Source organism: Plasmodium reichenowi, chromosome 13, assembly GCF_001601855.1.
Source record: "Plasmodium reichenowi strain SY57 chromosome 13, whole genome shotgun sequence".
In the NCBI taxonomy this organism is placed as follows: Eukaryota; Apicomplexa; class Aconoidasida; order Haemosporida; family Plasmodiidae; genus Plasmodium; species Plasmodium reichenowi.
The window spans coordinates 1,011,544-1,026,408 of record NC_033658.1 but is presented as its reverse complement, the minus strand read 5'-3'; the positions used below and the strand labels follow the sequence as shown (position 1 = coordinate 1,026,408).

The following is a 14,865-nucleotide window of genomic DNA, read 5'->3' as shown; positions in this document are numbered from 1 at the left end:
TTTTAGGTGGTCAGTTGAACACGCATGATATTATCTTTAATTATGTACAATATAAATGAAAAAGATAAAAAATGTAATATATATATATATATATATATATATTTAAGGTTTAATGAAAAAATAATAGATTCAATATTATTGTTTTTTTTTTTTTCATTTAACACAATTATGTTAATACATATTTTTTTTTTTATCCTTAAATTATATTTTTTCTGTAAAATTTGTTATACAACTTATATACAAGACCATATAATTTTATGGGTGTATTTTTTTATAAGACCAAAACAATGAAAGTTGCAATATAGCATAGAAAGATAAAATAGAAAAAATAAATTAAATAAATAGATAAAATATATATATATATATATAATATTATTTTATATGCTTGTTATGTAAAGGGCTCAGGGCAAGGTATAACTATTGAATGAAAAAAATAATAAATAAAGTATATAAATGCATAAATGAATAAATATTTACATATAATTATTACACATGCTTAAAAACTTTAAATGTCTAAATATATATATATATATATATATATATATATAATTTCCTTTTTTTTTATCTTTTAATGAACCATAAAAAAAATGGATATTCTAAATGCTCTCCGGTTTTTATTCATATTTCTTAATTAGAAAAGAAATATTTAATTAGTAGGAATATATACAATTAAAATTAAAAATTGTATATATGGATAAGTTCTTTAGAAATATGAGCAAAAAAAAAAAATATATATATATATATATATATATATAATGATAATAATAAAGTTTCGCGTATCTCATAAAATATCTAAAAAATATATATATTTTTTATATGCATACGCATTTTTTTTTTTTTTTTTTTTTAAGAATAATAAATAAATATATATATATATATATATTTTATATATATATTATTATTTTATGAATATTTTTTATTATAATAAAAAAAATAATATTTATAAACCTTATACACAATATATTTTACGTGTGTATTTAAAAGTTATTTATTTTATCTTTATTTTTTTTTTTTTTTCTTGTATTTTCCTCTTAAAATATACACACTGATTTAAGAAAAAAATAAAGTATAAAAAGTAAAATATTAAAACACATTAGTCTTATATATTTATTCATTTGTTTGTGTTTTTTTTTTTTTTTTTTTTTTTTTTTTTTTTTTTTTTTTTTTTTATTTTTTTTTTTTTTGTATTTTAAATGTTTTATATATTTTGATTGATTGATTGATTGATCTTTTTTTTAAAATGTAAAGAGAAATAATTATGGACCTAAATAATTCATTTGTTAATATGAAGGATGTTATGAATATCCCTGTACAAGTTGAAGGAAAGGATGGAGATAAGAAACATAATAACATGAATGATAATATTTTAAATTTTGATTGTTCATATGAAAATATTTTAAATAATGATATTGAAAGACCACAAGAAATAGATTGTGGTATGTCATGTACTAGTTCTTTTGTTGATAGTAATGAAAAAATGGTGAACGATAATTATATTGATAATAATTATGAAGACATAATAAATAGTGCCCAAGGGGAGAATAAAGATATTAATCATATGAAATTCGAAAAGAAAGATATAATAAATGTCCCTGAAACTTATTGTAAAAACAATTATAATTATATGTATAATAATGCCTTAAATCTTTCTTTTAAAAAAAATAACGATAAAATATATATGAACAACTTTGGAAATATTAATGAAAACAATAAGGAAGATAATAGTAATAATAATTTTGTGTTAGATGATAACAATTTAATGTTAAACGAAGGAAACATAATTATAAAAAATATGTATCCTGTGGATATGAATAATCATAATGTAGGTTCTGAAATACATGATAATAATGAACATTCATGTATTCTTAGTAATAATGGTAAGGTGCAAAATGAATTTCGACATGAGGGGAATTTATCAAATGATCGTTCGGTTTATGGAGAATTAATTGATATGGATAATGTGAATAATATGGATAATGTGAATAATATGAATAATGTGAATAATGTGAATAATGTGAATAATGTGAATAATGTGAATAATGTGAATAATGTGAATAATGTGAATGATGTGAATAATGTGAATAATATGGATAATATGTATAATGTGAATAATATGGATAATATGGATAATATGTATAATGTGAACAATATAAATAGTGTGAATGATTCAAACTGCATACACCCATTAAATGCACCTTCTAGAAAAAACATAAAAACGAAGGATGCACAAGATTACTTCTTCAATAATGAGAATATACATTGTGTGAGCAAAAGCACGACGTATATATTAAATATAGGGGAAAACGGTAGTACATGTATAAACGATATAATATCTAATAGTAATAATTCTACAAGCACAGGAAGTAAAAAGAATAAAACGAAAGAAGAAAAAGAAGAAGAAGAAGAAAAAGAAGAAGAAGAAGAAGAAAAAGAAATAGAAGAAGAAAAAGAAATAGAAGTAGAAAAAAAACAGGAAAAAATGAATATGATGGAAAATATAATTCCTGAAAATGATAGTACAAATAAAGAGAATCATTATTATGATTTAGAAAATAATGAAATATATAAAGCTATGGAAAATGACATTATAAATTATAAACATATAATATTTCGATTAAAGTGTGAAGTTCAAATAAAAAATAGTTATTTGGAAAATGAGAAAAAAAAAAATGAGGAATATGAAAAGGTAATAGAGAATTATATAAGCGACTTAAATAAAAACAATAATAAAAACAATAATAAAAACAATAATAATAATAATAATAATAATAATAGTAGTAGTAGTGGTTGTAGTAATGTATACATTCAGAATAATCTACCAGGTGCTGAACCTTTAAACATTATTGAAGTTGAAAATAGACAACTGAAAGATACATTGTTATTAAAAAGTAGTGAAATTATCGAATTAAATAATGTAATAAACAATTTGAAAAATCAGAAAATGGTTTTTTTTAATCAACTAGAAAATGAATTAGATATGAGCATAAAAAAAGAAACAGAATATTCATTTTTATTACAATCACAAACAAAACGATTAGATGCAGCTAATACGTTTATAGAAAAACAAGCTATAAAAATTGTTCAGTTAAAGAAAGATATGGAAAATTTAGAAAATACATATAATATGAATTTAAAAAATAATGAAAAACAGATTAAAGAATTATTAAAAGAGAAAGAAGAATTTATAGAAATAACAAAAGAATTAGAAATTATTAATATAGATAATGTAAAGAAAAAAGAAGAAATACAAAAATATAAAGAAAAATGCTCAAGTTTAACTGATGAATTAAATGAACTATTAAGATTTATTTCTATTAATCAACATGATAAAATTGATACCTTTAAATATCATAATTTTTATGAAAGTGAAAATATGATTATGTCATATAATAATATGAATGAAAGTTTACAAGGTTATTATTATTTCGAAAAAGGAAATAATCTAAAGAAAGAATGTTATAATGATAAAGATAAAAATAATGAAAATGTTTTAACAATACAATTAAAAAGATTAATAGATGAAAATGAAATATTACAAAAACAATATGAAGAATTAAATAATGAAAAAATACAAATTGTACAAGAATTACAATTAAAAAATGTCATAATTAATAAAAAAAATGAAAATTATACTTCACTATTAGATAAATATAATATACTAGAAAAGGATTTTGAACATATACATAATTTGTGTATGCATTTTGAAGAAAAATTTAAACAAGAATGTATTAATAATAATATGAACAATGTGAATAAAGCGAACAATATGAACAGTGTGAACAATGTGAACAGTTTATCGTTCGAGAAAATGAACAGTTTCTTAAACAAAAGTAATTTCTCATTAAGTGAATTAGATATAAATCATAGCCAACAAAGTGAACATAATATTAATCATTATAAAATTTATTGTTCAGAACTAAAATTAGAAAATGAATCCTTAAAAAAAATTGTCCATAAATTAAAAATCAAAAATAATAAACTCTCAAAAAATATGGAATATTTATTGAATGATTTAATACAAACAGAAGGAATCAATGAAGAACATGTACAAATCCACAAAAATATAATAAATAGTGAAAAACAAAATAATGTAAATGGTGAACACATTCGTTATATGGAGAACACACACACAACAAATGTTTATTATAATAATCATAAAGATGATAATTTTATGGAAGAAACTGAAAAGAAATATTCATATACAGAGGAAAATAAAGCATATCAAGAAACAGTTGATATATTAGAAAGGCATATTAAAAATAAAGAAATGATAACCACAGATAATATCAAATTAGATATTATAAAAGATAATGACATAAAAGGTAATCATATAAATGATGATATAATAAAAGGAAACTATATAAATGATGGTAATATAAAAAAGGACTATAATTGTCAGACAGAAAATAATATATTACCTGACAAAAAAGACTTTAATGGTCAGACAGAAAATAATATATTACCTGACAAAAAAGACTTTAATGGTCAGACAGATAATGTTATATCACCTGACAAAAAAGACTTTAATGGTCAGACAGATAATATTCTTACCAACACAAATAAATATTTAAATAAAGAAATAAATACAGATGAAAAAATTGTATATGACCAAAAAGTAGACACAAAAGATGAAATTTCTTTTATGAACTCCAGTGTGAATACTGAAGAAATAAATAGAAGTGAAAAAAGTGTTAACACACATATAGAGAATGTAAATATTCAGGAGAAGAATATTACACATGATTTCATACAAACCGATGAAATAAATTGTTATATAAAATGTACACAAACAAATGACGTTCAAAGAAATGATAAAGGTGTTGTTACTAATATGTGTGGGGTACATGATTTTAATATAAAAAAAATGATGATAAAGAATAATATGTTAAAGAATAAAAAAATACAAGTAACACCTACAAATATGAATGCTTATACCCAAACTATGAATACATTTTATAATAATAATAATAATAATAAAAAAAATAAAAATATATATATCTATAATACAAATGATGAATGCCATACAGATATGAAATATTTAAACAAAGGAAGTAGAAATTATTCATACATATCATCTTATTCTAGTAATTCTTACAATCATATATATAAAAAATACGAATCTTCAAGTGATGCATATATAATAAGAAAAGGAGATGGAAAAAAAAAAAAAAATCATATAAACTATGAAAAGGCTATAATCAAATATTCTGAAAGGGATAATATGATTATGTCCCAAAGTAATAAGAAAAAAATTAGACAAATGCATAATGAAAAAAAAAGAAAAGAAAAAAATATTTATATGTATAATAAGAAAAATGTGCACAGCCAAGGAAATAATTCAAATAGAGATGTAGAATCGTTAATAGAAATATTGAAATATTCCTCCGATAGTGTGGACTATACAAACAAGGAATATGATGATGCAAAAATATGTGATGATAATTTTTATGATGATACTAAAATATGTGATGATAATTTTTATGATGATGCAAAAATATGTGATGATAATTTTTATGGTGATACTAAATTGTGTGATGATAATTTTTATGATGATACTAAATTGTGTGAACATAATTTTTATGGTGATACTAAATTGTGTGATGATAATTTTTATAATAAATATTATTCCAGGTCAAATATTCTCTTTAGAAAAAAAAAGAAACTTTTACACACACATACAATAAAAATGAAAAATAAATATGTACAAACTAGCCATTCTTTTTTGGATGATGATTTTTTTTTTTATAACCCTAAAGATATACAAGAAAATATTAATCATGATAATGATTTAAGAATTTTAAAAAAGAAAATAAGAGAATACTCTAAAGATTTATATCATACATTAATTTTATGTGAGAATTGTAAAGGATTTTATGTAGATATGTTTTTAATAAATATATTCAATGAATATATAAATTATTATAATATTATAATCGATAATAATAATAATAATAATAATAATATAAACAAAGATTCAATAAATAATATGGATTATTATTTAAATTTTGATTCTTCTGTAAGTAACCCTTTTACTAATAATATATATAAAAATAAGAATATAGGAAATAATTTAATTATTGAAAAAAAAATAACAACTACACGAACTAATAAATTAGATCCTGTTTCTTGTGTATATAATAATATGAACGAAAATTCACAACATAGTAAAAATTATAATATTGAAAAGTATCCAGTCCACAAAAAACATGCTTGTGATAAATATCATATATGTTGTACTCATCAAAATAATGTTAAGGAAAAATTATCAAGTTGTTATTATGATAAAGAGAATAAAACAAATAATAAAAAAAAAAAAATATTTAAAATGGAAAAATATATAATAAAAAATATTCCTTTTAATATACATATATGTACATGTTCTTATGTTAATTTGAAATATAAAAAAATTCTTATCAAAAAAGATGAATCTAACAAGAAAAAAAATAAGTTGAAAGGAAAAAATTATAAGGATGAACATAATAATAATAATAATAATAATAATAATAATAATAACAATAATAATAACAATAACAATAACAATAATAATAATAATAACAATAATAATAACAATGTTGAGAAAACAAATTCTTCTGCTATTAACAATTCTGTGTGTAGTCAAATATTTAATTTTATACATAACATGAGAAAAGAAATAAGACAAATAAAATATATTATTCATACTATTTTATTTTTTAAAAATAATGATCCTATGAAACACATGCTTCTAAATAATAACAATTTAAATGATATCTCTATGTGCTTATTTAATTATATACAAAATGAAAATGAAATAAATAATATGAATAATTATGTAAACGAGATAAACGAATGTGATGATAAATATAACTGCGAACAAAATGTTTATAACAAAAAAGTATGTGTTAATTATATATCACGAATAGATGTTAAATCATCAAATGATTATAATATAAATAGTTTTTATAAGAACGAGAAAAGTGAATGTAATTATAATGTGTGCTTTGATGAGGGAAAACAGAAAAATGATAATAACATAAGGGATGATAAAATAAATAGTTACATCAATAATAATGATAATAATAATATTAATGATAATAATAATATTAATGATAATAATAATATTAATGATAATTATAATGAACATAATAGTTATAAAGAAAGTAGAGATAAACTCAATTTTATTCATTTTTATAATGATTCTCATCAAAAAAAAGAAAATTATTTTTATAATTATACACCTGAACAAAATGACGATCAATCATCCTCTTCACAATTTTTTGGCATCCCAAAAAATCAAACATCAATATATTTTTATAAAAAAGAAAAAAAAATGATAAATTTTAAAGAATTCATGAAAAATTATGAAGTCAAGAATATTATGATTTTCTTTATCTGTTGTATATTTTATTTAAATGAATTATACATAAAATATAATAATTCGCTAGTCACAAATATTAAACCTCTTGATGATAATACAAAAACGGATATTCATCAAAGCGAAGAAAGGACTGAAATTTATTATTGTAACAGTGATAAGATAAATATGAATCAGGTGGATAATTCAAAAATTATAAATTGTAAAGGTGACGATAAATCAAAAATTACAAATTGTAAAGAAGACGATAAATCAAACATTACAAATTGTAAAGATGACGATAAATCAAACATTACATATTGTAAAGATGACGATAAATCAAACATTTCATGTTGTAAAGAAGACGATAAATCAAACATTTCATGTTGTAAAGATAACGATAAATCAAACAATACAAATAGTAGCCACATGAACCATTTAAACCATGAGGTGGTTACACCAAATGACAAACTATATATTAATACATACACAAACAATATGAACCCATTTGATATATCGATTTTTAAAGAGGCTGAAATAATGATTGAAGAATACCGTACATGTCTTCAAGAGAACAAAAGGATGAATATACTTCATGATATTCTATGCAATATTATATTATGTATAAAAAATAATTATGATAATATACATAATGTATTTTTATTATTTAATGATGATATAACAAAAAGTGATATATTAAATATAAAATATATTTATAAGTTAATAGACAAATATTCAAAAATAGATTTATATATAAAACATATAAACAATAGTTGTAATGAGAAAATAAGAAATACAGAAAATAACTTTAAAGAAATAATTTCGAACAAAGAAGATTTGATAAATATTTATAAAGAAAATATAAAAAATAAAATACAATTAATTGAAGAAAAAGATTTAATTATTAAAGACTTAAAATTAGAAATACATATTTTATTAAAAGATAAAGAAATTACAAATAATTTATTAAATGAACTTACTGAGGAAAAAAATACATATTTTAATATGTATATGAAATATCATCACGAATGGATACTTAACAAGAAAGAAATAATAATAAAAGATGATAAGGACGAATATACTTATACAACAAATCATGAGCATAATAATAAGAAAATAAATAATTGTATTAACCAAATTAACAAATTAAATGATGAAATTGTATTATTAAAAAATAAAAATAAAACCTTGTTATATAAAAGAGATACTAATAAAAATACATCATCTTCTGTGTGTTCACATGTGTCATCACGATCACCATCATCATCACCATCACCAACACCATCACCATCACCATCACCAACACCATCACCATCACCATCACGCATTTCATCAAATAGCATTTTTCATTTTAAACAAACAGATAATCAACATGTTGAAAATGCAGATCCAAATATTATTATAGATAATAATAATTCAAATACAAAAGAAAAAAAAAAAAATTCTTTAACAAATATTATTTTAAAAGATAAAAATGATAAGTTAAAAAATCTTCATATTAATGAAAAAATTTCATCTACAATTAATATGAAAAAAATTTATAAAATTTTATTTCTTTTAAAAGAAAAAATTATTCTTTTTATTTTCTATATATATAAAAAGATTTATAAAAATGCTTACATTCATATTTCATATATTAAACAATTTTATACACAAATTATAAATATTTTTATTAATATCCCCAGATATATTTGTTCTTCTTTTATATTTGTTAAAGAAAATGAAATAAATTATAATCTGTATATTAAAAATAATAAAAATAATAAAATATATTTACACACAAATCATAGCCACATTTTACAGCTTACTGATGATAATACTTCATTAAATAAACAAAAAATAAATGAAAAAAAAAAAAAAAATCAAAATATTAAAATAAAAAAATATTCTCATAATAAAAGAAATTTATATAATCATAATTTTGTAGAAAATACATCAATTCAATCATCCACATCTCCCCCCAAAAAAAAAAAAAAAAAAAATTTACAACGGGCTATAGGAAAACTGTCCGATGAGGTAAACATATAAGGAAACGAAAAATAATAAAAATGAATAAGTAAACATAAGCATAAACATAAACATATATATAAACATATATATATAAACATATATATATAAACATATATATATAAACATATATATAAACATATATATAAACATATATATAAATGTAAATATATATATATATATATATATATATATATATATATATATGTAAAGGCCTTGAGACATTATTATTTTATATTTTTTTCTTTTCAGGATTCATCTAGCAATGTATCTCTGTTCTTCGATTTTTAAAATAATAATAATAATACATACATACATACCTATATATATATATATATATATTTATTTATTTATTTATTTATTTATTTATATGTTTGTACATTTTTTGAATGTTATGTTTTCAATTCTTCATAAACATTTTGTACGTATGTATCTTTTTATTTTTATGTTGTAAATACTAACCTTAAATTTTTTTATTTTTATTTTTATTTTTTCGTTGATAAAAATTAACATTTTATATAACTCACTTTTTTTATCCTTAAATATTATATTGGTTTGTCAAAAAAAAAATAAAAATAAAAAAAAATAAAAATAAAAAAATAAATAAAAAAAAAAATAAACAGATATAAATATATAAATAAATAAATATATATATATATATATATAGGTATATATATATATATGTGTGTGTGTGTATTTTTTTAATTTATTAAAGAGTTCTCTTTTTTTTTTATTTTTTATTTTGCCTATTTATAGAGAGGCCACAATTTTGTTTTCCATATATATATTTACAACACATATATGTTTTACATTTATATAATGTATTTTTATATTCTCGACATTTATTTTTTATATTATGAATTATTTGTTTAATTTTTTCCATATGATTATCCTTTTGGTTATTTTTATTATAATTTCCATCTGATATTTTATTTGGATGATTCTCATTTAATAAATTGTTATTTTCTTGGTTCGATATAACATTTTGTAAATTTGAAACATGTCTAACACTCATATGGATATTATATTTTTCTATAACATTTTCCAAGTATAAAATATTCTTCAATAAATATTTATAATTATATACACAAGTTAATATATTATCTTCATCATTGAAAAAATACATATTTCTACTAAGATTTTTCATAATTTCATTATATACAGATTCTGTAATTAAATTATTTTCATAATTATTATACATAAATTTAGAATGTGGTATATTATTCATATTTATGATTTCAAAAGAATTATTATTTTGTTTATTATTATTACAATTATCTATAAAATAATTTTTACATTGATTTTCATTTTTATTCTGGTTATTATTTATTTTATTATTTTTATATTTTTCATTATTCATCTTCTCTTTTATTACATTTTTATTCATCATTCCTTTTTTCAATATATCATTTGGATATTTCTTCAACACATTTGTTAAACACTTCATGTTTATATTTTTTATACTTTTATATGTCTTATTTTTTATATCCTCTTTATATTCTTTATTATTTAATGAATTCTTATTATTTTCCTTTTTATCATTTTCTCTGTTAAATAAATCAATACCTATACTTTCTTTTTTTTCATCCTTCTTAAAAATATGTTGATGTTTTCGATTCTTTTTACTTTCATCTTCATTATTTAAAATATACATTGTGACACTGTCATTTTCTACATTATATACTTCGATAAGTTTCTTTATTATTATATTGTTATCATGATACTCAATATGTTCCTCTTCATCAAATTGATCTTCATTATATTCCTCTTTATTCACTTCCTCTTTATTAACTTCCTCTTTATTCACTTCCTCTTTATTATCTTCCTCTTTATTATCTTTCTCTTTATTAATTTCCTCTTTATTATCCTTCTCTTTATTATCCTCCTCTTTATTAACTTCCTCTTTATTATCCTCCTCTTTATTAATTTCCTCTTTATTATCCTCCTCTTTATTAATTTCCTCTTTATTATCTTTCTCTTTATTATCCTCCTCTTTATTATCTTTCTCTTTATTAATTTCCTCTTTATTATCCTCCTCTTTATTAATTTCCTCTTTATTATCTTCCTCTTTATTATCTTCCTCCTCATCCTCAATAGTGTAGACCTCAAAATTCTCATGCATAATTTTATAAAATTGCTTTTCATAAAAAACGTCCCGAAGATTTTTATTCACATCATTATCATTCCAAGGATTATAATCAAATAAAAATTCTGAATAAAATAAATTTTTCATTTTATTTCCTTCATTTTTATCACAAGGTAAAGATTCTGAAAATAAAGGTTTTTCATTTTTTTTATCATCTACATAATTTGTTTTTAAAGCAAAATTTTCATCGTTATGTATAGAGCATATTTTTCTTCTTTTATTCATAACATTATTGTTAGATATGTCTGTGGCATAATTATAAGGTCTCTTTTTATAATTATATGCATTCTTCATTTTAACATTGTCGTTATAAAACCTTTCTATATTATTACATGTATCTTCCCCATGTTCATAATCTTGATGGCAACTTATTATATCTTGATATATATCATTATTATATTTATTTATCATATAATTATTTATATTTTCTGGTTCTCTTTGTATATGCTTGTGCATTTGTTTGTGTATATGTTTGTGTATATGTTTGTGTATTTTTGTTTGTTTGTTTTTTTTTTTTTTTCGTTTATTCCTTTTGAGAGTGTGTTCATTTACCCATATACATTTATTAATTTCTTCTTCAAATTCATTATCATCACTATAAAAATTTACATAATTATCCTTTACATCCACATTTTTATTTAATGGTTTTATTTTTCTATTCTTTAATGTTACAATATTATCATTCTGCACATTTATCCTTTGTGTAAGCATTTTTTCAAGTACATCATCTAATATTAAATTTTCGATAATAATATTTTCTTTAATATGAAAATTTTCATCTAATATATCTAGATAGTTTAAGCAACTTTTAGAATCTGTATTTGTTTCAATGGAACAATCCATTTTGTATTTCATACTTCTTGTAACGATTTGCCTAGATGAACAATTTTTATTATTTAATATGGGAACTCTACTATTATGTGTATATTTTTTTCTTTCTTTTTTTTGATTCTCCTTTTCATCATATATAATAGATGTAATACATTTATTCTTGTAAGTAGAATCAGAATTATATTTATTTATGTTATAATTATATTCTTTATTTTTTCGATTTATTTTTTTAATTGATTCTTCTTTATTAAAATGATCATCGAATTTTTTATATTTCGTTGATCTATTATTATTTCTCCTTTTGTTATTACGAAGAGTTTTATAGTTTTGTTTCCTGTCATATGTGTCTGCCTGATTATAATAATTATGGACATCATTATGGATATTATTATGGATATTATTATGGATATTATTATGGATATTATTATGGATATTATTATGGATATTATTATGGATATTATTATGGACATCATTATGGATATTATTATGGACATCATTATGGATATTATTATGGATATTATTATGGACATCGTTATGGATATTATTATGGATATCCTTATTATTATTATTGCCATCCTTTTCGTCATTATCACCATGTGAAGCACATTCATTAGAACAATACACACTATCATGATCATAGATAATTTTATTTTTGTATTGTCTTGTTTTATGATTATATTCATTTCTCACCATGTAACAATCGGATGGTGATTTAAAATTGTTTTGAATATTATTTATTTTATATAATTTATTTAAATCATGATCATATATTTCCTGTGTAGCACATAATTTTGTTTTGTCCTTTACAGTGTTGAGTTTATTTTTTTTCGCTTTACATTTCATGTATTTCCTAATATTTTTTTGTAATTGTTTTCTTTTAATATATACAGGTCCTTGGTAATTTACATCTGAATTTTCGTAACTATTAGATGAACATAGTGTATGTGTTTTGTTAGATATATTAGATTCTATATTTGTTGAGAAAATATAAGAATAATTTGTGTTATAATCACAATTTTTTTTCATATTTACAAGTCTATATACATAATAATATTTAACATATGATAATATAATACGTTCCTCAGGAAAGGACATATTATATTTATTAATAAATATATTTTTTATATGATCATATATAGAAATATCAATGTCAAGCATATTGCCTGAGTTAAATTTTCTTTTTAAAATACCTATTTTTTCAAAAATTTCTTTTTTGTCATTTAGAACCAAACGTAGAAATATAGTACCATATTCATTATTTGTATTATTATATATAAATAATTGAGCTGTATATTTATATATTTTATTTGTATAAGCTATATTACGAATTAATAAAGAAATAAAATATGAACATGAATGTATATCTTTAACATATTTTAAATAATTAAAAAATTTATTTACATTTTTGGAAAAGATAAAAGAATAATCTATAATATCAAAATGTATTTTATTTATATCTATTTCAATATAATCTGCATGTTCAAGAGTTTTATATATCTCTTCATTGAATAGTATATAATTATATATTTCTTTAATACGATGACAATAATTTATTTTTAATATTATATTATATTGTTCTACCATACCAAAAAATAAACATTCAAAAGTATTTTTTAATATATCCTTAATATTATTTATCTTATTTCCATAAATTTCATAATGTTCAAAGAAAATATATTCATTAATGTCATCATATATTTTATCATCATTTTTCTTTTCTATCATATTATCTTTTTCTTTATTTTTATCATCATAATCATCTAAATATTCTTTACCCATATTATTAAAACTATTTTTATTTTCTTCTTCTATTCTACCAAAGTATAAATCTAATTTCCCCTTATACACATCCTTATCAACAAAAATAAAGGTCACTATACAATCTTTTATAAAAAAATTATTATAATTCATAAGATCCACAAGATCTGTATATAATGATAATATCACTTCATCAAAATCGTTTTCTTTTTCATTTATACCATCTACATGTTTTTTCTCGTCAGCATGCTTCTCTTGTGATCTTCTGTATTGTACTTCTTCATTTGGTACATTACATATTACATTTATTTTATTATTTTCTATATCTTCATTATGTAAGTTAATCATACCTTTAATTTCTTCTTCTTTTTGCGGGCCATCCAAAAAACGTTCCTCTTTATTCCTTCTACATTTTATCATATCATAATATTTTCTCAGAGATATCTCATAAGAGTATTTTTTCCCCAGCCTTTCCAAAATAACATCATACGATAAGGTCATAATATCATTCATCATATACTTTTATCAAAATGGGATAAATAAATATAAATATATATAAATATAAATATATATAAATATAAATATATATATATATATATATATTTATAAAATAATAATATTTCAATATAAAAAAATTAATGAAAGGATAAAATAAAACATAATCAGAAAGATGTACCTTTTTTTTTTTTTTTTTCCTTATTCAAAAAAAAAAGGAAATTTACACACACATAATATACATTAAATGGTATATGTACTATATGCGGGAATAAATGTGGGTAAAAAAAAAAAA

General features: G+C 19.8%; 3 protein-coding genes across 3 annotated transcripts in view; 2 read left to right on the top strand and 1 right to left on the bottom strand.

Annotated features, from left to right (window-relative positions):
- The window catches only part of PRSY57_1325000 (hypothetical protein), a gene marked incomplete at both ends in the record, with an annotated part of 1,093 nt that extends 1,065 nt beyond the window's left edge, over nt 1-28 (top strand). The window contains one exon of the mRNA XM_020115165.1: nt 7-28. Coding sequence (XP_019970088.1) covers nt 7-28 — 22 coding nt within the window. The remainder of the gene's footprint in view (nt 1-6) is intronic.
- A 1,230-nt stretch (nt 29-1,258) lies between these two features.
- PRSY57_1324900 (hypothetical protein) lies at nt 1,259-9,631 on the top strand (the record flags this gene model as incomplete). The annotated part of the gene is made up of 2 exons (XM_020115164.1): nt 1,259-9,349; nt 9,593-9,631. The coding sequence occupies 2 exons, from the start codon at nt 1,259-1,261 to the stop codon at nt 9,629-9,631; spliced, it is 8,130 nt and encodes a 2,709-aa protein (XP_019970087.1).
- A 439-nt stretch (nt 9,632-10,070) lies between these two features.
- On the bottom strand, nt 10,071-14,588 carry PRSY57_1324800 (hypothetical protein; the record flags this gene model as incomplete). Its single annotated transcript, XM_012909184.2, has 1 exon — nt 10,071-14,588. The coding sequence occupies one exon, from the start codon at nt 14,586-14,588 to the stop codon at nt 10,071-10,073; it is 4,518 nt and encodes a 1,505-aa protein (XP_012764638.2).
- Nucleotides 14,589-14,865: the final 277 nt, after the last annotated feature.